General features: G+C 44.2%; 1 protein-coding gene across 2 annotated transcripts in view; it reads left to right on the top strand.

Annotated features, from left to right (window-relative positions):
- Nucleotides 1-26,432, top strand: part of TDRD9 (tudor domain containing 9) — a 405,241-nt gene that overhangs the window by 181,231 nt on the left and 197,578 nt on the right. For both annotated transcript variants that reach the window (XM_069734376.1, XM_069734388.1), the window contains 3 exons: nt 24,106-24,160; nt 24,436-24,520; nt 24,744-24,801. In XM_069734376.1, coding sequence (XP_069590477.1) covers nt 24,106-24,160; nt 24,436-24,520; nt 24,744-24,801 — 198 coding nt within the window. The remainder of the gene's footprint in view (nt 1-24,105; nt 24,161-24,435; nt 24,521-24,743; nt 24,802-26,432) is intronic.

Below are 26,432 nucleotides of genomic sequence, written 5' to 3'. Positions count from 1 at the left end.
TCTCTAGCTCCCAAGGTATGTTTGCTGGTTATGTGGGGGAGGTTAGATGTTCTCCTCCTATACAATGTGGGAGGTTAGAGGTTTTCCTCCATTAAAATTAGCAATAACCAAGATTCTATACCAAACTACACTGTGTGCAGAATTGTTAGTCAAGTTGTATTTTAGAGGATTATTTTTATAATTGATCAACAACTGTGTTCTCAATCAACCCAAAAGACTCATAAATATCAAAGCTTAATATTTTTGGAAGTTGTAGTGTTTTTTTTTTTTTTAGATTTGGCTATCTTAGGAGGATATCTGTTTGTGCAGGTAACTATTACTGTACAGAATTATTAGGCAACTTAATAAAAAAACAAATATATTCCCACCTCACTTGTTTATTTTCACCAGGTAAACCAATATCGCTGCACAAAATTGAGAAATAAACATTTCTGACATGCAAAAACAAAACCCCCCAAAATTAGTGACCAATATAGCCACCTTTCTTTATGATGACACTCAGCAGCCTCCATCATTAGATTCTGTCAGTTGCTTGATCTGGTTATTATTATTATTATTATTATTATTTATTGTTATAGCGCCATTTATTCCATGGCGCTTTACATGTGAGGAGGGGTATACATAATGAAAACAAGTACAATAATCTTAAACAATACAAGTCATAACTGGTACAGGAGGAATGAGGACCCTGCCCGCGAGGGCTCACAATCTACAAGGGATGGGTGAGAATACAGTAGGTGAGGGTAGAGATGGTCATGCAGCGGTTTGGTCGATCGGTGGTAGCTGCAGGTTGTAGGCTTGTCTGAAGAGGTGGGTCTTCAGGTTCTTTTTGAAGGTTTCGATGGTAGGCGAGAGTCTGATGTGTTGTGGTAGAGGGTTCCAGAGTAGGGGTGATACGCGAGAGAAATCTTGTATACGATTGTGGGAAGAGGAGATAAGAGGGGAGTAGAGTAGGAGATCTTGTGAGGATCGGAGGTTGCGGGTAGGTAAGTACCGGGAGACGAGGTCACAGATGTATGGAGGAGACAGGTTGTGGATGGCTTTGTACGTCATGGTTAGGGTTTTGTAGTGGAGTCTCTGGGCAATGGGGAGCCAGTGAAGGGATTGACAGAGGGGAGAGGCCGGGGAATAGCGGGGGGACAGGTGGATTAGTCGGGCAGCAGAGTTTAGAATAGATTGGAGGGGTGCGAGAGTGTTAGCGGGGAGGCTACAGAGCAGGAGGTTGCAGTAGTCAAGGCGAGAGATGATGAGGGCATGGACTAGGGTTTTTGCAGATTCATGGTTGAGGAATGAACGGATTCGTGAAATATTTTTGAGTTGCAGTCGGCAGGAAGTGGAAAGGGCTTGGATATGTGGTTTGAAGGAGAGATCAGCGTCAAGGATTACCCCGAGGCAGCGAGCTTGTGGGACTGGGGAGAGTGGGCAGCCATTTACTGTAATTGATAGGTTCGTTGGGGGGGTCGCGTGAGATGGGGGAAAGATGATGAATTCTGTTTTGTCCATGTTAAGTTTCAAAAATCTAGCGGAGAAGAAGGATGAAATAGTGGACAGACATTGAGGGATTCTGGTTAGAAGGGAGGTGATATCTGGTCCAGAGATGTAGATCTGTGTGTCGTCAGCATAGAGGTGATACTGAAAGCCATGAGATTCTATGAGCTGTCCCAGGCCAAAGGTGTAAATGGAGAAGAGCAAGGGCCCAAGGACTGAACCTTGTGGGACTCCGACAGATAGAGGGCGAGGTGAGGAGGTGGTGTGTGAGTGGGAGACGCTGAATGGTTATGACCAACATTGCGTGCAGCAGCCACCATAGCCTCCCAGACACTGTTCCGAGAGGTGGACTGTTTTCCCTTCCTGTAGATCTCACATTTTATGAGGGACCAAGGGTTCTCTATGGGGTTCAGAGCAGGTGAACAAGGGGGCCATGTCATTATTTTTTCTTCTTTGAGACCTTTACTGGCCAGCCACGCTGTGGAGTAGTCGGACGCAAGTGATGGAGCATTGTCCTGCATGAAAATCATGTTTTTCTTGAACGATACCGACTTCTTCCTGTACCACTGCTTGAAGAAGTTGTCTTCCAGAAACTGGCAGTATGTCTGGGAGTTGACATTCACTCCATCCTCAACCCGAAAAGGTCCCACAAGTTCATCTTTGATGATACCAGCCCGTACCAGTACCCCACCTCCACCTTGCCGACATCAGAGTGGAGCTCTCTGCCCTTCACTGATCCAGCCTCTGGCCCATCAAGAGTCACTCTCATTTCATCAGTCCATAAAACCTTTGAAAAGTCAGTCTTAAGATATTTCTTGGCCCAGTCTTGACATTTTATCTTATGTTTCTTGTTCAAAGGTGGTCATTTTTCAGTCTTCCTTACCTTGGCCATGTCCCTGAGTATCGCACACCTTGTGCTTTTTGTTACTCCAGTAACGTTGCAGCTCTTAAATATGGCAAAACTGGTGGCAAATGGCATCTTGGCAGCTTCACGCTTGATTTTCCTCAATTCATGGGCAGTTATTTTGCGCCTTTTTTGCCCATCACGCTTCTTGCGGCTGCGACCCTGTTGGCTATTTGCCATGAAACGCTTGATTGTTTGTTTATCACACTTCAAAAGTTTGGCAATTTCAAGACTGCTGCATCCCTCTGCAAGACATCTCACAATTTTGGACTTTTCAGAGCCCGTCAAATCTCTCTTCTGACCCATTTTGCCAAAGGAAAGGAAGTTGCCTAATAATTAAGCACACCTTATATAGGGGTTTGATGTCATTAGACAACACCCCTCCTCATTACAGAGATGCACATCACCTGATTTACTTAATTGGTAGTTGGCTCTCAAGCCTGAACCGCTTGGAGTAGGACAACATCTATAAAAAGTATCATGTGATCAAAACACAACTTGCCTAAAAATTCTGCACACAGGGTAGAAGACTATAGCTAGGCATTGGTTGGCAAACAACTGCTCTTAATAGAATAGGGTCTATATAAAAAGGGGGGACACAGCTAATTTTAGAAAACAATGGGAGGCGTTGGATTAAATGCTCAAGGGTGGTGTTGGATGAGTTTGCCAGAGACATAATATATGCATGTTCTTTAATAGTAGCATAATAGGCCTTATGGAAGGTGGTTTATGGGTTGTGTAGTTCATGATACTTTAGAAATTCATAGAACAAGGAGAGATGATAGTCTTATGCAAAATCGGATGGTTAACGGGAAGGGTTTCTGGTTGGGAGGGGGTGGTGGAGTTTTTGAAATACTAGAAATGTGATGTTTTATTATTTTCTGTACCAAACAGTCTAGAATTTTTTTTTTTTTTGTTTAAAGTGTTTTTTGGTTAAAAAACAAAGTACCTCCCCTTCCTGTTGCATTCCCCATCATAAATTCTAGAATATTTTTCCTGATAACGCTACATTGATCCTTATAGTAATCTAACTGAAGAGCCCGGCGTTGCCTGGGCATAGTAAATATCTGTGGTTAGTTATAGCACCTCACGTCTCTTATTTTCCCATCATGCCTCTCATTTTCTCCCTTACACCTCTCATTTTCCCCCTCACTCCTCTTATTTTCCCCCTCACTCCTCTCATTCCCTCCTAACACTTGTCATTTCGACCTCACATCTGTCATTTTCCAATCACTCCACTATTTTCCCTCACTCCTCTAATTTTGCACTCACACCTTTTGATTTTCACCTCACACCCCTCATTTTCACCTCAGTATATACATGTTTGTCATCTCCCTTATATATAGTATACACCTGTATGTCTTCTCTTGTAAATAGTATATACCTGTATGTCATCTCCCCTGTAAATAGTATATACCTGCTGTATGTCATCTCCTCCTGTATATTGTATATACCCATGTGTCATCTCCTCCTGTATATATTATATACCTGTATGTCATCTCCTGTATATAGTATATACCTGTATGTCATCTCCCCAGTATATAGTATATACCTGCTGTATGTCCTCTCCTCCTCTATATACCTATGTGTCATCTCCTCTTTTATATAGTATATACCTGTATGTCCTCTCCTCCTGTATATAGTATATTCGTGTGTCATCTCCTCCTGTATATAGTATGTACCTGTAAGTCATCTGCTCCTGTATATAGTATATACCTGTGTCATCTCCACTGTATGTAGTATATACCTGTGTGTCATCGCCCCTGTGTATAGTATGTACCTGTATGTCATCTCCACTGTATATAGTATATACCAGGTTGTCATCTCCTCCTGTATATAGTATATACCTGTATGTCATCTCCTCCTGTATATAGTATATATGTGTGTGTCATCTCCTCCTGTATATAGTATATACCTGTATGTCATCTCCTCCTGTATATAGTATATACGTGTGTCATCTCCTCCTGTATATAGTATATACCTGCAAGTCATCTCCTCCTGTATATAGTATATACCTGTGTCATCTGCTCTTGTATATAGTATATACCTGTGTCATCTGCTCCTGTATTTAGTATATACGTGTCATCTCCTCCTGTATATAGTATATACCTGTGTGTCATCTCCTCCTGTATATAGTATATACCTGTGTCATCTCTCCTGTATATAGTATATATCTGTGTGTCATCTCCTCCTGTATATAGTATATATCTGTGTGTCATCTCCTCCTGTATTAGACCGCGTTCACACGTTATTTGGTCAGTATTTTTACCTCAGTATTTGTAAGCTAAATTGGCAGCCTGATAAATCTCCAGCCAGCAGGAAGCCCTCCCCCCTGGCAGTATATATTAGCTCACACATACACATAATAGACAGGTCATGTGACTGACAGCTGCCGTATTTCCTATATGGTACATTTGTTGCTCTTGTAGTTTGTCTGCTTATTAATCAGATTTTTATTTTTGAAGGATAATACCAGACTTGTGTGTGTTTTAGGGCAAGTTTCATGTGTCAAGTTGTGTGTGTTGAGTTGCATGTGGCGACATGCATGTATCGACTTTTGTGAGATGAGTTTTGTGTGGCGACATGCGTGTAGCAACTTTGTGTGTCGAGTTGCATGTGACAGGTTAGTGTAGCAAGTTGTGTGCAGCAAGTTTTGCGCGTGGCGAGTTTTATGTGTGGTGCGTTTTGAGTATGTGCAAGTTTTGTGTGAGGCAACTTTTGCATGTGTTGCAACTTTTGTGCATGTGGCAATTTTTCTGCGTGTGCAAGTTTTGCACGTGTGGCGAGTTTTGCTTGAGCCTAGTTTTGCATGTGGTGAGTTTTGCGCGTGGCGAGTTTTGAGCGGCGACTTTTGTGTTTTGACTTTTATGTGGTGAGGTTGGTGTAAGTGTTCAAGCACATGGTAGTTTGTGGCGCCTTTTGTGTGTGTGTTCATATCCCCGTGTCTGGTGAGTATCCCATGTCTGGGCCCCACCTTACCATCTGTATGGTATATACTCTTTGGCGCCATCGCTCTCACTCTTTAAGCCCCTTGTTCACATCTTGCAGCTGTCAATTTGCCTCAAACACTTTTCCTTTCACTTTTTCCCCATTATGTAGATGGGGCAAAATTGTTTGGTGAATTGGAACGCGCGGGGTTAAAATTTCGCCTCACAACATAGCCTATGACGCTCTCGGGGTCCAGACGTGTGACTGTGTAAAATTTTGTGGCTGTAGCTGCGACGGTTCAGATGCCAATCCCGGACATACATACATACACACACACACACATTCAGCTTTATATATTAGATATGACTAAATTGACAGCCGAGTGTCAGTATTCTCCTTTTTAGATGGGTTTGCCCCTACTCACTAGTCAGTGCTATGTCACACTAGGTGGGGATATATTATAAGAAGAAAAGGACAAATAATAAAATGTTTTTTATACTTCATTCATGCTGCCCAAACACATTTGCAGACAGGTATGTTTTTTATGTGAAACACTCTGGCGTTTCAGAGAATATCTAGATAGAAGATCTGGCAGAAGACCATTGCAATAGAAGAGACTAAAGTCCTTTGCTGCCCCTGGCCAAAGACTCCATGCAGTTCTTTAGTTGATCCCATGACTTAGACGCATGGAAGAGACATATCAATGATCTAGAGCCGTGCGGGGAGATGCCAACCGAATCTTCTAATTATATCTTCTCTGAAATGCCAATGTGTTTGAGAGGAAAACATACCTGGCTGCAATCATGCAACCAAACTCTGATAATTTATGCCCGTGGGTCGGCCAACATGAATTAACTGACAGATGCCTATAAAGGGAGTTGTCTTGCCTTTCTGTACACTGTGCACTATGAGGGTTCATTGGTAGTTGGCGGTCATGTGGCTGCAAGTATGTAATTTGCGTATTTCCAGCCACATTCCGACTAGACTTATCCAGCGTTGCTCAATTAAACTGCACTGAGGCCGCACACGTCTAGTCTGCATGTGACCGCGTGTATGCAAATCGCATACTTTCAAACATGCTGAGCATCGGAGAATTCTTAAGATGCACAGTAGCTGATAGGATTGTTACTTTATATATTAAACCCTTTCTGATATCGGACGTAATAATCCTTCCATGTGACCTGGCCTAGTTGACCAGGGATGGACAGTTACATCCGCTGATAGCCACAGGGTGTCTGCCGATTCTGACAGCTGACAACCGGCTTCCCTATGCCGCCGTAACGCTGCGATCATGTTTGATTGCAGTGTTCTGGGGGTTAATGTGCTAGGAGCAGTCCGTGACCGCTCCTGGCACATAGTGCCGGATGTCAGCTGTGATATTCTGCTGACAATCGGCCGCGCTCCCTGTGAGTGCAGCCGATCGCATATGATGTACAATGCCGTCTGTGGTCATACGGGTCCACCCCACCTCGACGGGATAGTATGTCTAATGTCAGGAAGGGGTTAAATAATTGAAAAAAACAATATATATATATATATATATATATATATATATATATATATATAAAATATATGTGTTAATAAAAAATTAAAAAGGTACTGTATCTATAAATAAATATTTGAATGAAAAAATATAAACAATAAAAGTACACATTTGGCATCGTCGCATCTGACCTGTAAAACTGTTCCACTAGTTAACCCCTTTAGTGAACTCCATAAAAAAAACTATAATGCAAGGCAAAAAACAATGCTTTATCATACCTTCAAACAAAAAGTGCAATAAAATGCGATAAAAAAGAAAGGAAATAAATAAACATGGTACCGCTGAAAACGTCATCTTGTCCTGCAAAAAACAAGCTGCCATACAGCGTCATCAGCAGAAAAGTAAAGTTAGATCTCAGGCTGCCGTCACACTATCAGTATTTGGTCAGTATTTTACATCAGTATTTGTAAGCCAAAACCAGGAGTGGGTGATAAATACAGAAGTGGTGACATGTTTCTAATATACTTTTCCTCTAATTGTTCCACTCCTGGTTTTGGCTTACAAATACTGATGTAAAATACTGACCAAATACTGCTAGTGTGACGGCAACCTCAGAATGAAGCGATGCAAAAATCATTATTTTTGTCTATAAAAGATTTTGTGTTAACCCCTTCATGACCGTAGCTTTTCCCGGTTTTGCGTTTTAGTTTTTCGCTCCCCTCATTCCCAGACCATAACTTTTTTTTTTTTTTTCCATCAATATGGCTATGTGTGGGCTTATTTTTTACGAGACTAGTTATACTTTTGAACACCACCATTGGTTTTACCATGTCTTGTACTAGAAAACAGGGAAAAATATTCCAAGTGCGGTGAAATTGCAATCCCACACTTGATCACCTCTGTAGCTGAATTGCTGAGTTGCTATGAGCACCGACGACTGGGTGGCACTCATAGCAATCCGGCTTTGACACCCATAGAGGTCTCAAGTAGACCTACCTCTGGTTGTCATGCCAACGAACCGATGACCCCTGATCATGTGACGGGAGTCACCAATGCGCATATTTCCGGCCCTATGGTCAGAAGCACGATTTAAATGCCGCTGTCAGTTTGACAGCGGCATTTAACTAGTTTAATAGCTCCGGGTGGATCACGATTCCACCCTTGGCTATTGCGGGCACATATCAGCTGTTCAAAACAGCTGACTTGTCCCTGGAAAGATGTGGGCTCACCGCCGCAGCCCATATCAAAGCGGGGGATACGGATATCGGCGTACTAATACGTCCAATGTCAGAATGGGGTTAAAGTGCCAAAACATAAAAAAAAGGATATAAACGAGGTATCGCTGTAATTGTACTGATCCGAAGAATAAAACTGCCTTATCAATTCTACCACACACAGAACGGCATAACCCCACCCCTCCCCCCAAAAAACTCCTGAATTGCTGGTTTTTGGTCACTGTCTCATAAAAATCAGAATAGAAAGCGATCAAAAAATATCATGTGCCCGAAAATGGTACCAAAATATGGAAAAATTATTGCTCTCAAAATGTGGTGATGCAAAAACGATTTCTTGCAATATAGTGTGTCTTAGCGTGTGACAGCAGCCAAACATAAAAATCTGATATAAATCTGGTATCCCTATTATCGCATTGACCCGAAGAATCACTTTCTACCATACGAGGAACGGCGTAAAAAATAAAGAAAACCAATTCTTCACCTACTATGTTGATTTTTTTTTTTAATTTTTATTTATTATTATGCCTCCCAAAGTTCACGGAGAGAGAAAAAACAGCCATTCTTGCAATACCATGTCCAGACACACATGCACAAACAGGATGTAGCGATTCCCTCAAGAAAAAAAGCGGGGGTAGCACAGGTGCAAAATACTGACAACAGTATTTTGTGCCTGTGCTGCACCTGCCTTTTTCTTGGGGGACCTGTGTCTGGACGTGTCTGCATTTGTGTCTGGACAGGATATTGGAAGTATGGCTGTTTTTTCTCTTTGATATTGTTAATTTTCTTTTCCTCTTTCGATGAATTTTTTGCCTCCCAAGGATTACAGTAAGGCTAAGCGCACATTTATTCTGCGCTTTGCACTGAGCGCTTACATCGGGGTTTCCATGTAAAACTCTGAAATACGTTATTCAGACGGAACCTCTGGCGGAACATTCCCTGTAATGAGGCAGATGGAGGCTCTGTGGACGCAGTGTGACCTGTGATCCGGCGGTGTCCATCTTTATAGAATAGCATAAAAGTGCCGCCTGCCACAGTTTTGTGCACTTCTGAAAAGGACACCGCCGAACAGATTCCAAATTGAGTCCAGAGTAACTCTGCTGCCTCGTTAAAGTGAATGGATCCCTTCAGGGGTTTCATCTGAATAATGTCACTCGGATTTAGATACGATACGATACACTTTATTGATCCCGTGGGAAATTATAGTATCACAGCAGCACAACTTAAATCATAAAATCATAAAAAGAATTACTTAATTGACATGACAGTGGAGTTGACAGAAGAACATTATACATTATACATTAGAATAGGACATACACAACTGAAATGAACTGAAATGTAGAGAAATAAAGTAGACATTTACCATGATGATTTAACCCTGTTATTGTTGTACATTCCCATGGCAGTTGGCACAAACTAATTCCTAAATTTTTCCTTCTAACACCTCAGAAGTATTAGCCGGTTGCTGAAGGTGCTCTTCTGTCTCATGAATAGCTCATATAGTGGATGTGCATTATTGTTCATAATTGCCATACACTTTTTCAGAGTTCTCTCCACTACCTCCTCAAGAGTCCAGATTGCAGCCCACAGCAGAACTTGCCTTCTTGATAATCTTGAGATGGAAACCTCAAAATGAGTGGTCAGCAAAGAGCGCCGGATAACTGTGATCCAAAACGTTACGTAAAATGTTCCCAATAAATTCTTCAACTCAATCCACAAAAAAAAGCAAGTCCCCACTCAGGTCTGTTATCTGTTAATGATAATATAGGGGGCTTCCATGTTACTGGTAGTACAAAGGGTCTGGAAAAGCGAAATAGCCTGTTGCGCCACCCCCCCCCCCCCCCTCAAAAGAAATTGACCAAATTCTCTGCTCTCAAAACTAAATACCCACCCTCCCTTATGAGCCCGACAGCGTACATAAACCACATATTGCGTCCACGTTTGGCATTTCTGAAGCGATGCGAGTCCACCTAACTTAGGGGTGTACGCCTCCAGAAGCATGGGCTGGGCATACCATACTGGTGACTACAACATACTGGTCACTTCAATGGCAGTTTGCAATTTTCACTCTGCAACATTCATTGCTGCATGTTTCTGGAAAATATCCATGGAGTCAAAATCGTCACTACACCTGTAGATAAATTCCCCAAGAGGTATAGTTTCCAAAATGGAGTCACTTGAGAGGGGATTCTGCTCTTCTAGCAATTATGGACTCTGTATATGGAGTCCAAAAACTGATCTAGGAAAATCTGCGCTCCAGGAAGCAAATAGAGCTCTGTTTCTCCGGAGTCTCTCTGCATGGCTAAGTAGCACTGTGCAGCAACATATGGGGTATTGCCACGATCTGTAGAAATTGTGGGACAATTTTTGGTGCCATTTTTACCCACTTCTTGTGTGAAAATGTTAAATCTGGGGATAAAATTAAAATTTTGGTGGTAGAAATGCGGTTATTTTTTCTTCACTGCCCAAATGGTATAATATTCTGTGACACACCTGTGGTGTCAATATGATCACTACACTCCTAGATGAATTCTTTGAGAGGTGTAGTTTGTAAAATGGGATCACTTATGGGGAGTTTTGCTGTTCTGGCACCTAATGGGCTCTCCCTGTGGGTCATGGCATCTGCAAACCAAAACCGTAAAATCTGGCACTCCTACACCTTCTGAGCTTTGCACAGTGCCTGAAAAATATTTCCCGGTTACATTTAGGGTGTTGGCGCATTCAGGAAAAAAAATGGACCTCAGTTCGTTGTTAAAAAAAAAAAAAAAAAAAAAAAATTATTAGCCCTTAGGAAAATTAAAAACTTGAGGCTAAAACAACATGAGTGGTAAAAAGAGGGATTCTTGATCCTGACCGTAAAATCGCTTTCTTGGAGCCTTCACATTGGGGGACACGGGTAACAATGAGTGTATGCTGCTGTCGCTAGGAGGCGGACACTAGGCAAAAAAAGGAATAGAGCAACTCTTCCTCCGCAGTATACACTCACCGACAGGCACAAAGTACCTCAGTTAGTGTTAAAACAGTAGGAGAAGCAACCAAAAACTTAACATATGTACCAACCCAACAATGAAGGCACATAGGCCCAATAATGGTTCAAATAATTATCGAGGGTGCTGTGTCCCCCAATGAAGGCTCCAAGAAAGAGATTTGGCGGTGAGTACCAAAAATACCTTTTTCTATATCGCTTTATTGGGGGACACAGGTAACCATGGGAGGTCCCAAAGCAGTCCCTAGGGTGGGAAGCAAAAAGGATGCAAGGAAAAAAGGTATCGGGTCGGCCAGTGCGTAACCGCCTCCTGCAGCACCTTCCTTCCCAGTCCTGCATAAGATGAGGCATGGGTATGAACCCTGAAAAACCTCACAAAGGAGTTCAAAGATGACCAGGCTGCGGCCTTAACAAATCTGGAAAGCCGAGGCCTGGTGATGAGCAGCCCAGGAGGTCCCCACCGCCGAGCAGAGTGAGCCTTCACCTCCGGAGAAGATGTTTGTCTTGAACACAGTATGCCTCCAATATTGCCAAACGAATCCAATGACAATAGTGAACTTCGAAACTGGGAGCCCATTAGGACGACCTTCAGAGATGACGAACAGGGCATCAGATAAACTCCGATAGCTCTGACTGGATGCAGCTTGTGGAGGGACTTCTCCAGGGAATGGATCGGAGAGGGACATAGAGAAGGAAGGACAATGTCTTCTTTGAAGTGAAATGAAGAGGTCACCTTAGGTAGGAAGGAAGGAACAGACCTGAGAACTACCTTGTCCCAATGTAGAATCAGGAATAGGGAACGGTAGGATAATGCTGCTAACTCAGAAACTTTCGATGGACTTAATGCAACTAAGGCCGGAGTCACACTTGCGAATTCAATGCGAGAAACTCGAGCATCAATACCCAGCACTGCCGCTGATACTCAGGACCGGAGCGTGCGGGTATATCGAAATACATGCAGCCGCACGCTCCAGTCCCGAGTGGCGGCGGCAGTGCCGAGTATTATGCGAGAGACTTTTGCGAGTTTCTCACTTTGCCCTCGCAAAGTGACACTGGCCTAAGAAGACCACTTTCCATGACAGGATAGTGTCTTAAATGAGCTCAAGAGGAGCGCGCCAAAGACTGTTAAAATCCCATGGATCTATTGGAAGATAAGGAGGTGCCAGGTGGCCGACTCCTTGAAGAAAGGTCTTTACCTGAGAACGAGAAGCCAGATTTCATTGGAAAAGAATTGAGTGTGATAGACCCGAGTCCAGACCCGCTTGTGGAAAACCAATAATGGAAGGAAGAGAAAAGGACATAGGGACCAAACCATTGCCCTCACTCCACCAGAAGAAGGCCTTTCAGTATCTGTAGTAGATACGCAAGGATGCTGGTTTTCTGGCCCTAATCATGGTCTGAATGACCTGATGGGAAAAACCAGCCTCCCTCAGGACTGCGGCCTCAACGGCTCTGCTGTTCAGACTCGACTATGGAAGAGGGGTGTCACGGATCCCTACTCCGTGGTGTCACTAATTCGTGACGTGCCCGCTCTCAGCACGTGACTTGGGTTTTGCCTGCAAGGGTTAATCTATCTCCCCACTCAGTCCAGCATTCAACCTCTGTCCTATGCTGTAATGGGAGCATAAATCACACACCAACCCAGGCCACACACCCGCTCATACACGCTGCCACCACTCACCGAATACACAGACATTATTAGTATTAATATTTCCGGGACTCATCGTCTAACACTCATAAGGCTCACACACTTTAGGCTATGGATTCTTTTAGAACATTCAAGGTTCAACTTGTTAAAGTTTTATACTTTAATGCAAAAAAGGTTCAGTGCTTATAGTAAGAAAAGTTATAAAAATATGATAATAAAAACATACAACTTATGCAAAACAATATAAAATAACAGGAGAAAGCTTAGAAAAATCATCTAACTTGGTAGTTTGCATTCTGCTCCCTGAGGGAAGGGGGGGGGGGAGGGGGTGAACGGAGTTGGTGGAACACATCTGTGTCGGCTGCCCTCACATGTGAACACGTGTCTCTGTGTAATTTATAACTTTGGTCTGGAGGTCAGGTTTCTAGAACAGGCCCTCAGGTTAATATCATAATTGCTTGGTTTTTGATTGGACCACAGCCGCGCCCCCCAATGAATATATTAATTTCTCTTGAGATCCTTTGTGTAACAGCTGTCACAGAGATACTATCATGCCGTGCTTAACATCTCTCTTCCAAGAGCTAGGAGGTGCCAAATGTTATATTTCTTCTTGGCTTCCAGCAGGACTCTCTGGTGAGATTGGGGACAGAAGTCTACTTGTCCCAGGAAAATACATATTAACACCAGGGTGCAACAACATGCAGATTTTCAAGACAGATGTTACATTGTCAGTGGCTATATATATATATATATATATATATATATATATATATACACACACACACACACACACACACACACACACACACACACACACACACACACACACACACACACACACACATATTTCATCACAAGGGGGCCTTGAGAAAAGAGGTCTGGAAGCCTCCAGTGTGTGTCCATGAGCATGTTCACCAGCTCCGCGTACTATGCCCTTCTTGGCCAGTGTGGAGCTATCCGATTATGGGGATCCCTTCTGCCTTTATCTTTTTTCACGACTCTCGGATCAAGGGGAGAGACGGAAGAAAAGGCAGTTGGAATTGGGACCACGGGATTACTAGAGCTTCGCAACAGATGGCTAGCGGATCCAGGGACCTGGCTACCAACTGAGGAACCATGGGGTTCATCCAAGAAGCCATCAGGTAGACGTCCAGGGTGCCCCATTTCTGGCATATCTGGTTGAAGACGGCGGGGCTGAGCGAACACTCGCCCCATGCGAGACTGACGTCTACCCCCGGCTGATATGGCGGAAACCTAAGGTTCTGACCGTCGCAGAATCCTTGTTACCTCTATCATAACCTGTTTTCTGCGAGTTCCACCTTGACGGTTTATGTATGCTATGGCCTTGGCATTGTCCAACTGTATGCGGACCGGCTGGCCCGCGAAGAGGGTCTGCTAGTGGCGAGGGGCAAAGAAAATTGCCCTGATCTCCAGGAGATTGATGGGGAGAGTGGCCTCTTGGGCATTCCTTCGGAGCTGCGCTGTGTGACGAAGAAAAAAACGTTCCCCAACCGAGGAGACTGGCGTCTGTGGTGATGACATGCCACCCGAGAGAAAGAAAGGACTTCCTCTTAGGACTGATGCTGATAGCATCACCAGGTCTGGGACTGCCTCACCTTGAGAGGTAGAATCACGGGCCGATCCAGCGAAGACTGTCCTCTTGTCCAAAGCTACCTAGAGGGTCCTCTGAAGAGGATGGTTATAGAACTGGACAAAAGGAACAGCTTCCATGGTGGCAATCTTTTTCCCTAGATTTCTCATGCAGGACCGTAGGGGGAGAGAAGCTGGTCGCTTTAGACTCTAAAGTTTAGAGTATGGATCCCCTGGCAGAGGGATGAAAGCTTCTCCTTTGGAAGGAAGACACTGGATTGGGTCGTGTCGAACCCTAAACCCAGAAACACCAGGTGGTGAGCTGGTGTCAGGGAGGACTTCTCTCTGTTGATAATCCAGCTAAGATGGAAAGATGGAACAGAGTACTCTGAAGACTCTGGTCGCAGTCTCGGCGGGACAGCACCTTAATCAGAAGATTGTCTAAGTAAGGGATTATGAGAATCCCCTTGGACCGAAGGATGGCCATGACCGCTGCCATGACCTTCGTGAATAGTCTGGGGGCAGAGGCCAGGCCAAAAGGAAGGGCCGTGAACTTGACAAAGATCGTCCTGGATCGCAAACCGTAGGAGCCTCTGATGCTGAACATAAACAGGAATGTGAAGAAATTTTCTCGGTTCCATGGAGGCGATTACCGAAAGCAGGTACTCTGTCCTGAAATGGCGGATCCGAACTTGATAGTTCAATTGCTTGAGGTCCAAAATCGGTCACAGCGATCTGTCTTTCTTCTCGACTATGAAATGAATAGAGTCGAACCCCGAAAACCATTCTTTCCTGTGCGACAGGTACGATTTATTCCTGTGCATAGTATAGAAGAGGCGGCCTGAAGAACCCCTAAGGCCTGCGACAGATGTCTTGGCGGGCAAGACAGAAAGAAACGTCTTCCTGGGGGAGAAGAAAAGTCGATTTTGTAACTGGAAGTCACTATCTCTCTCGAGATTGAAGCCTCCTTTTCCTATTAAAAGAACCTTTAGGTTTGGACCAGGGAAGCGAGGTTATTTTCCCACCGGTGGCATCCGAAACTGTTTGATCCAGCTTGGACCAAAAAAGTCTAGAACCGTGGAAGGCAAGGCCAGTGAGGGACTTTTTTGACGGCGGATCCGCATTCCACGCTTTTAACCAGAGAATGCAGCGTTTAGCAACGAAGAATCTAGGGAAGCTATCACGAGATATTTGCCGGCATGGGCAATCTGATCTGCTAGATCTGCCATCTCATAGGGAGTAGCTGCCGATGGGATGCCCGGACGAAGCATTCTTGCCCAGGCAGACATAGACTTTGCCAACCAGGTGGAGGCATATATGGATAGAGGGAGGTGCCAGCCTCTTCAAAGGCTAACTTAGCCAAGGATTCTATCTGTCTATCCGTAGAATTCTTAAGAGATAAACCGTCCGATAGAGACAAGACTGTCTTGGAAGACAAGTGAGAAACCGGCAGATCCACATTAGGGGATTTTGCCCATTTACCGACGAGGTCTGGCCTAAAGGGATAGAGAATATCTAGATGCTTCCTACCTGGGACGTGCTTTTCAAGGTGTTCCCAGTGTTTAGACATAATCGCTTCAATTTCCTTGTGATTAGGGAAATTCCGGGAAGGACATTTTACCCTTTTGAAGGAAATGGAGTGTTCCTGAGCAGGTGCCTCGTCCTCCTTTAGGTTCAGAGTTTGGGTAATTGCTGAGATAATGCTATTGATCATGTCCTGCATCTTTGAGTTCTGGTCCGTCTGTCTCAGACTGGGAATCCACCTCCGACCCAAAAGCCACCTCCGAGGAGGGGGCATGGGGTGAGGAATGCATCCAGGAGGATACAGAGGGACCCGGAGAACTAGAGGAAGAACTGGAAAGAGCTTGCTTCTTTTGTTTTGTACACAATTTGACCCTGTGGAGGTTGCGGTCAGGTGCGTGTGAATCACCATGAGAGGCGTTCGGAGCACTGGTGGCAGTAGACAAATATGGAAGTCTTTCCAGGACCTGGACCAGGGACTGTGAAACTTTTGTCAGGTCTGAGATCGACTGTGATGTGGCAACAGCTCACTCCGGAAGGAGGGGAGTGCTCTCATCCTGGACGTTAGGGTGCTCCTGTGGGGCAGACATGGTGGAGGGGTTGCAGGACAGGCAGAAAGGGGAGGGCTGGACTGAAGACGGCTTCCTTTTGCAGAGGTCACAGGCAAAGTGAATTACAGTGGGCTTAGAGGGGCAAGAAGAAGCCTCTTTAGGGTTGGTTATAAGTTGAGCCTTGGGGAAACTGCTGTGGAGTAGTAAAGACAGAAAAAAGAGCCTACCTGATGTCAGCCACAACAGCAGAAAGGTGTGGAAGCTGTCTGCAGAGCGCGCAGGATATAGCTGTGTCCACTGTGAGCAGAGCGCCAGCAGGACTGCAGAGCACGCAGGATATGGAGATGTTAAGAGGCTGATGCAGACTCTGCTTGTCCCCACACTGCCGCAAGCGTTCTATTGGCAGCACGGTGGCGCAGTGGATAGCACAGCAGCCTTGCAGCGCTGGAGTCCTGGGTTCAAGCCCCACTAAGGACAACATCTGCAAAGAGTTTGTATGTTCTCTCCGTGTTTGCGTGGGTTTCCTCCGGGTACTCCGGTTTCCTCCCACATTCCAAAGACATACTGATAGGGAATTTAGATTGTGAGCCTCAACGGGGACAGCGATGATAATGTGTGCAAACTGTAAAGCGCTGCGGAATATGTTAGCGCTATATAAAAATAAAGATTATTATTATTATTATTTATTATTATTGGCTGACACGCCGAGGCGTGAACAGCCAGGGCAATCTGCTGGCCAGTGAAAACTAAGGTCCTCTTCCTATTGGCTGATATGCTGGGGGCGTGAACAGCTGGGAAGGAGAAGCTCCGTGATAGGAGCGGAAGAAAGCGTGCCCTGAAATGTGCACTGCGGAGGGCGTGGCCAGCTCAACAGAAGGGAAGGAAGATCCGTCCTATTGGATAAAGAGTGCGCGATTTAAATGCACCCTGGTGACTGGCTAAAGGAAAGCGGGTAAGGGGTGCGGCCAGCAAAGGGAGGGGGTGTCCGCAAGTGCTGGGCCCGGCTATGGGAAACTTGGCCGCTGACTATTCCCTACCACTAACCCTGCCCTGTCCCCTTGAGATGAAGGGCCAGGATAACGCCTGCCTCTCTGGAGGGAGGGGAGGGAGATGTACCTGTGGTGAGTCCCAGTCCCTCTGCAGCGATGAGAATCACATCAGGAGCCCCCGGGTGGTTGAAGGTCACTGGAATCAGGGAACCTCCTTCCCGCACCGTCTCCAAAGGGTGCAGAAGACAGCATCAACCCCTTACAAGAAGGGGGGAGGCCACCGCTGGTGACCACCGTCTTCCTCCTAGCTCTCTCCGAGGAGAGGGATGGGGTGGGAAAAAGGCAAGGAATCCCCCTGAAACACCCGTAAAGGTGACAGGGGATAAAGTCCTGCCTGTGGGTCCGAGAGTAGGCAATGTGGGTGACACCACACTGCACTCTTGGTCACATAAGTAAGGGAAACAGGGTGAGAAATTACACCTTGTTACATTGAAGACGAACCTGAAAGACAAAGGGAAAAGATTAATAAAAACAGGTGACCTGAAAAGGAAAAGACTGATCTGGGATCAGATCCAGGTCTGCCTCCTACAGACACTAAGCTTAAACTGAGGTTCTTTGTGCCTGTAGGTGGGTGTATACTGCTGAGGAGGAACGATTTTCCTTTTTTTTTGCCAAGTGTCAGCCTCTTGGCAACAGGAGCATACACCCATGGTTACCTGTGTCCCCTAATGAAGCGATAAATGTAATTTTTTCTTTCTTCACTGCTCAGTGGTATAAAATTCTGTGAGGAACATGTGGTGTCAATATGAACACTGCATCTTTAGATGAATTCATTGAGTAGTGTAATTTGTAGAATTAGTTCGCATATAAGGGGTTTCTGTTGTTTTGGCACCTCAGGGGCTCTGTCAATCGGACATGGCACCCTCAAACAATTCCAGCAAAATTTGAACTCCAATTTGGCGCCTCTTCCCTTCTGAGCTTTGCACTGTGCCTCAAAAGTAGTATTCCCTCACATGGGGTATCGGCATAGTCGGGAGAAATTGCACAACAAACTGTACAATTTCTCCTGTTACCCTTATGAAAATGCCAAATTTCGGGCCAAAATAACATTTTTGTGGGGAATTTTTTATTTTTTTTTTTATTTTCACAGCTCAAAGTTATAAACATTCTGTGAAGCTCCTATGGGTTTAAGGTGCTCACCACGCATCTAAGTACATTCCTTAAGGGGTCTAGTTTCCAAAATGGGGTCACTTGTGGGGGGTTTCCACTGTTTACACGCATCAGCGACTCTCCAAAAGGGACATGACGTCCGCTAATGATTCCAGGAAATGTTGCATTCAAAAAGTCAAATGACGCTCTTTCCCTTCTGACCCCTGCCATGCCCCCAAACAGTAGTTTTCTCCCTCATTTTGGGTATCTGTGTACTCAGGGGAAATTACACAACAAATTGAGTTATTCAATTTCTCCTGTTGCCTTTATGAAAATGCAAAATTTGGGGCTTTAAATGTGAATTTATTATTTTCACTGCTCAACTTTATGAACTTCTGTGAAGCACCAGAGGGTTCAGCATGCTCACCACACATCTAGATCAGTTCTCTGAGGGGTCTAGTTTCCAAAATGGTGTCACTTGTAGGGGATTTTCGTTGTTTAGGCACATGAGGGCTCTCCAAACGTGACATGACGTCCGCCAATTGTTCCAACAAATTTTGCATTCAAAAAGTGAAATGGCGCTGCTTCCCTTCTGAGGTTTGCCGTGTGCCCAAACAGTGGTTTTCTCATTCCTATGGGGTATCTGCATGCTCAGGAGAAATTACACAACACATTTTGGGGTCCATTTTTTCCTGTTACCCTTGTAAAAATAAATACATTCAGATCTGAAGTAATTTTTTTGTGGGGAAAAAAAAAGTTAAATGTTAATTTTTTTTATTATTCTTGTGAAGCACCTTAAGCGTTAATAAACTTTTTGAATGTGGTTTTGAGCACCTTGAGGGGTGCAGTTTTTAGAATGGTGTCACTTTTGGGTATCTACTGTCACACAGACCTTTCAAAGTGACTTCAAATGTGATGTACTACTTAAAAAAGAAAATGGTCTTATAAATGTTGCTGGAAAAATGAAAAATCGAAGGTCAACTTTTATCCCTTGTAACTTCCTAACAAAAAAGGGCATGAAACTTCAAAGTTGGTAATTTGCCAAATTTCTGTTTTTTTTTTCACAAACGCAAGTCATACCGAAGAAATTTTACCGCTATCATGAAGTACAATATGTCATGAAAAAACAATCTCAAAATCACCGGGATCCGTTGAAGCGTTTGAGTTATCTATATATATATATGAGGCATCGTGATTACTCGCTAATCCCGCCCCCTGCACAGTAGCTCCGTCTCCCACCACATCACCACACATAATCCCGCCCTCCACCCCATTACCACACAATCCTGCCCCCACCACATTAGCACACACAATCCCGCCCCCCACCACATTACCACACACAATTTCGCCCCCCACCACATTACCACACACAATCCTGCCCCTCAACACATTACCACACACAATCCACACCACATCACCACACACAATCTCGCCCCCCCACCACATCACCACACATAATCCCGTCCCCCACCACATCACCACACACAATCTCGCCCCCCAACACATCAGCACACAGAATCCCGTCCCCCCAACACCACACATAATCCCGCCCCCACCACATTACCACACACAATCCCACCCCCTACCGCATCACCACACATCCCGCCCCCCACCACCACACACAATCCCACCCCCACCACACATAATCTCGTCCCCCCATTACCACACAATTTCGCCCACCCACCACATTACCACACATAATCCCACCCCCCACCACGTTACCACACGAGGCTCTGTCCCCACACGAGGCTCCGTCCCCCCACATTACCACACGAGGCTCCGTCCCCCCACATTACCACACGAGGCTCCGTCCCCCCACATTACCACACGAGGCTCCGTCCCCCCACATTACCACACGAGGCTCCGTCCCCACACATTACCACATGAAGCTCCGTCCCCACAAATTACCTCACGAGGCTCCGTCCCCACACATTACCACACGAGGCTCCCTCCTCACACTGTTATTAACTTCATTTTAAGTTAATTTACCACCTACGTAAGCACTATTGAATGTTGTCATTATTTACTTTAATCACCAGCAGCGTTAATTAGATAGCAATGAGCGTGGCGAGCGTTAGCTGGCTGGAAAAAGCTAGTTACCTCATAAAGTGACAATGGTCATAATTAAAAAAATTGGCCCGTCATTAACATGCAAACCACCTTCTGGGGTAAACTGGTTAACTAAATTATTTGTCAGGAGAGCTGAGGGGTCCTCTCTAAATTATTCACCACCACTGAATGTCATTGTTTACTAGATCATAAAGATGAGCAGTGCTTTCCTTTACATGCCATTAATGAAGGATTCCCGTGAAGAGCTACAACATTTATAAACTATGCCGCCACCTGGTGCTCAAAGTGTACATGAATGTGTGCATCCAGCTTTTGACTGCTGAAGGACACACATGCTCTGTTAGTTCCTCAGTTCTTTCCATGGTGATCATATGTGCCTGCTGGTTAGGGAAGGAGTAGAGGCTCTGTCACTGCGTGGCTGAAAGGACCGCACCACACTATCTGCTGCTAAAGAGGAAATGCGACTGTATCTGGTGTAGATAGATGGTACAAATGATGCTAGATACTCCATAAACTACATTAAAATAGCTGACTCGAATCACAACATCTTTTAGGTGCTGCTGTCATTTGTGATTGCCGCATACAAAAGGTTAGTAATGGGGTTAGGGTTTGGTTGCTACTGATGCCATATGGACCGTAATATGGTGCCAATAATACTTGCATCTCATCCCCTCACAAAAAAGACAAAACAAAAAACACTGATACAGCTGTATCGACCGTAAAGTAAAAAAGGGTTGGCTGTCGCATAAATCAAGACAGCAGAATTGCTTTAATTTTTTTCCCCGCTATTTCACATTGCTTGGATTTTTTTTAACTCCTTTTTTCAGCATGTTGTGTAGTAAATAAATGGTTTGGTTCCAAAGTACAATTCGTTGCATAAAAATACACATGGTGACAAAAAGAAGAGAGGTGTGGCTCTTTGCAAGAGAAAAAAAAAGTGTATCGCAGAATTAAGTCCCATCCCAATAACCAGAATTGCCTCTACTCCTTATACTAGGGAGGATATAATTTAAATAACTTCATCCCCTAAACTGATATTAGCGAGCACCAAAAAAAAAAAAAACTTGTGCCTCATCAGATTGTAAAACTGACCATTTCCCTCGGTTCTACGCTCGTCAGATGGCGATAAAGCATGAGAGGAAGAACAAGGTTCCTGACCAGTTTTATTGGGCGTGTTTCCAGATGCATTGAGCCGTGGTCGCATCGGACATTATTCAGGACACTGAGCAGGCTTTTAGGTGAAGTTGTTGAGGGTAATGATTCAGCTGAGGCAAGACGCACATAAAGTACAGCGCTGTAGTATGTTTGCCGAGAGTCGTGTGCATTGCCTGCAGTGCATTGCAAAATGTCCTTCCTGTCAGTCCTTTAGTTTATCTCAGCCTCTCAGCCTTAGGTTTGTATATGTCACAATAAATTTGTGGCAGAGGATGTAAATAACATGCAATTATTCCATTTCCCGCTCTCTTCTTCACTGCTGTTTCCACAAGGCTCTTCTGCTCCATATTAATTCAGACACGATCTTTCTCTCCTCTGCGTGGGATTTCATACAGCAGCTTGGACGTCTTTGCATTAATCTTTTAGCAAAGAATCTTCTTGCATGTGTTTTAATTGGCTCTGTGATTTTTCCCTTTGCATCATTTTGATTTAGAAAACCTCAGCTTATTATATTCTAAGCAACGACTATTAGGCCTTTTTTACAGCAGCTGTTAAAGGACCTTTGTTAAAGAGGAGCATAATATGGTGCTGATGCGCGAATATTCTGTGCTTGGATCTGCTGCTTTGCTAACAGCTGAGTTCCTGTTCACAAGATATAGATTGGAGAAGACTCTAATCCCGGATTGTTAACCCTCACATTTTTCAGTTTGACCATTAAGTTTTCTAGAATTAAGCCCTGGGCTGTTTGCAAAATAAAGGCTCCCATACATATTTGTGCAGAATTCGACGACCATTTGATGTAGCTAAATAAAATTTCTTGAATTAGAAAAAGTCTCGGTGGAGGCCAAGCTTTTCATGAGATCTATGGCAACTATGATCTGAATTTTATCTAGAAAGTGTGCGAATGATCTGAATTTTGCTTGCTCCTTTAAAACAAACTTGCTTAAAAAAAGATATGCGGCAATTAAATGGGGCTGCGTTGCAATACCATACTTGCTTTAAGGGACTTCAGTGCACAACCCCCATTCATCCCAGTCATCACTCAAAGTTCCGTAATTAAGGATAGGTAATTAATATCATTAGCCTGGGCAACCCCTTTTAAATCCAGTGTTAACTGCATAGTATAGATACGGGCGCACAAAAATATTATTGATTTTGGCTACCAGGAGAGTTGAAAAAAGATCCACTAACTTGTAAGGGTGTGTTGACCAGAATGTTTCCCTGCCCCTCTCCGTAATGACTGACACATGCAGCTTCGTCCTTACTTTGCCCTCACCTCCTGTTTGAGATGGGTTTCTCCCCGTCAACTCCAACAAGCAAAAGGCAGGGTGAGCAGACTGAAAATGCACTCCTATGAAGGAGTACAATTGGGAAAATCTACACACAGCACTTAATTTAAAACTTCACCTTATAATTTTTTGGCTCGGTCACTGTATCACAGCACTCTTTTTGTTGAGGGCATAAATAATGTCCTGCGAGGCAGTCTATGGCCACATTAATCAATTCTGGTGAAAAAAAAACTACTCTAAAATATTGTGCAGCTTTGAAATGGTGTAATGATTTTGCAACTTTTGATGGTTTATTCCCAGCCTTGCCCAGCTCCGACAGTGGTTTGAAAAGTGGGTGGGTAGTGGTCAAGGTCACCCATCAAATTAATCAAAATTTATGCAACAGAAGTGGCTTAAATTGCAACAGAAATGTGCTCCAGCCCCATGGGGGGTGCATGGATGCAACTGAGCTGGGTGGAACCATATACACAGTATAAATATTAGTTTCTGGAATGCTTATTTAGGCTGACGCTGTGTAAGTGCAGATCTGATAACAGATAAGTCCTGTATTAGAGCAAGCTAACAATTAAGTTGCTCGCTTCCTACATCTCCTTGGTGAGCTGAACATGATGGAATAATTATTGGTTTTCCTTCCTCTTTTTCCACATGAATTTGAAATTTCCCTGGTTTCTAGTTACAAAATAACCTGCAGTAAAGTAAACTTTAAAGCAAAGTTGTGAAAAGTTTTTCCATTCGGCAAAGTGAATTAAAAGCAAAAATACTTGTTTGTGACTACATTAAAATAGCATGGGCATAAAACATAAACGTATGACGCGTTTCGGGTCTAGCTGACTGTTTATATATTAACTTTGATTAAGAGTCGGCTAGACTCAAAATCCGTGAAATATTTTTCTATTTCCATGCTACTATTTTAGCGAAGTCACAATAAAGTATTTTTGCTTTTAATTCGATTTTCTGGATTGTATAACCTCTTTTCATAAGCTTGAACAAAGGTGGATTGCCTTGAAAACCAGGCTGAACTATATAATAAGAGAGCGTTGTATCTTCAAACTCTGTTATATTACTTATCTTTTAAGAAATCTGATATGATGAATCACTGACTGTTTTTCTGCGTCTTTACAGGCTTGTATGAAATCAACTATATGCACGAGCTGTTCACAAGCATGGTACATAAAAGGTAAATGGCCAGTATATCTCTGTGCCTTACCGTCTCCCCTGTGGCTTTTGTCCTCTCTTATTACGTTAGAAAGCCTTTTGCCAGAATATTACAAATTGTCCCCCGCTATTAGTACGTTATCACCTATCCCAATGGGCATCTTTAGGCACTCTCTCCTCCCAAATGAAGCCCACATTGGTTGGAGAACACGGTTTTCTCCCAATTCTCAAGAAAAAATATTTCCCCTCAAAATACATAAAGGCACAATTATATGTGATCATGTTGTGTGTTTTTAGATTACACGTGTACCCATTACACTCAACTATCACCCTCGATGAGCAGAATATGGTCTTCATGACTCCAGTTTTGGGGTACAGGAAGGTAATGGTTGTTCATTGTCTGTGCCATGTGTGACTGTTGTATTGTTGTTAGATCGAATAGCGCCACATCCATCCTTTGTGGAGGAAACATCTGTGCTAAATCTTATCTAAACAGGGAAGATACTGATGTGACAGACGTCATATCATAAGTTCTTTAAGGGATTATCAGAAAAAAAAATCCATTTTTTATCTCAGTGGTTTATTTGTTTTCTGATTTCTCATAGATAATTCTGTCCACTAACATTGCGGAGAGCTCTATAACCGTGCCAGACGTCAAATACGGTACGTAGCGGTTATTCACTTATGTTGATAAGATCACATTTTCTCATTTGTTTCTTCAAGCACCATGCACTGTCTGTCTGTTAACACACAGGACAGGGCTGCCGTGTGTAATAAATGGATAACTGATGGACATACTATTAAAGGGGTTCTCTGCAGGAGCGTAAGTAATGTTCAGAGGGCCCCATAGCAAAGTCAGAGATGGGTCCCCCCCCCCCCCCCAATCATCTTAATTATATAAATCTGGGATGACAGCGGTGTCTTATCGCAGATCACAACGAGAACCTACATTAGTAAAGACACATTTTCTTCAGTAAAAGTAAGTTTTCTTGCGGTTCTGACAGGAGCGCTGAAGCTGCTTCTACATTTTTATGAACAGTACTATGGCTATATCAGAGATTTATATAGCGCTGTCCTCATTTGGTCCACAAGATAAGAATCCCAGGCAATATAAAGACTGTTGTCCAACCTTTTGGTCACAGGGCAACCCTACATTTTTTTTTTTTAACCTCAAGGCACTGCTACTAAATACACTGTGCCCCTGACTCCCTGGTATAAATATACACTATGCCCCTGACTATAGGTATAATCAGGCCAGACAGGCAATTCTGGCAAATGCCAGAAGGGCCTGTCTGGTCATGGGCTGCCTTGTCTGCTACCTTGTTAACAGAATTGGTGTTCTCAAGATACCCATACTGTTAAGAGTTGTGATGGAACACAAAGTTGCTGACTCCGTCACTTACCCCAGCAGGCCGCGGGTACCATTAGAAATATTGGTCTTTGTAGTAAATCTTTCCATCATCCAGGGTAATATTAGTGATATATCCCATTTGGCTCTTGGTGGAGGGGGACAACATGGCCCTGTGTGATTTCAAATGCCATGGTAAATCACAACTAATATCCCACAGAGGTCTGGCGTTTGAATGATGCTCAAAATCAAAGTGGAAAATGAAGTTACAGGCTGATCCAACTTCAATGGAAATGCCTCAAGACAAGGAAATGATGCTCAGTAGTGTGTGTGGCCTCCACGTGCCTGTATGACCTTCCTACAACGCCTGGGCATGCTCCTGATGAGGCGGCGGATGGTTTCCTGAGGGATCTCCTCCCAGACCTGGACTAAAGCATCCGCCAACGCCTGGACAGTCTGTGGCGCAACGTGACATTGGTGGATGGTGCGAGACATGATGTCCCAGATGTGTTCAATCGGATTCAGGTTTGGGGAACGGATGGGCCAGTCCATAGCTTCAGAGCCTTCATCTTGCAGGAACTGCTGACGCACTCCAGCCACATGAGGTCTGGCTTTGTCCTGCATTAAGAGGAATCCAGGGCCAACCGCACCAGCATATGGTGTCACAAGGGGGCTGAGGATCTCATTTCTGTACCTAATGGCAGTCAGGCTACCTCTGGCGAGCACATGGAGGGCTGTGCGGCCCTCCAAAGAAATGCCACCCCACACCTTTACTGACCCACTGCCAAACCAGTCATGCTGAAAGATTTTGCAGGCAGCAGATCGCTCTCCACGGCATCTCCAGACTCTCACGTCTGTCACATGTGCTTAATGTGAACCTGCTTTCATCTGTGAAGAGCACAGGGCGCCAGTGGCAAATTTGCCAATCCTGGTGTTCTGTGGCAAA

Source organism: Ranitomeya imitator, chromosome 1, assembly GCF_032444005.1.
Source record: "Ranitomeya imitator isolate aRanImi1 chromosome 1, aRanImi1.pri, whole genome shotgun sequence".
NCBI lineage: Eukaryota > Metazoa > Chordata > Amphibia > Anura > Dendrobatidae > Ranitomeya > Ranitomeya imitator.
Note: the sequence above shows the minus strand (reverse complement) of the source record. Positions and strands in the feature narration are given on the sequence as shown.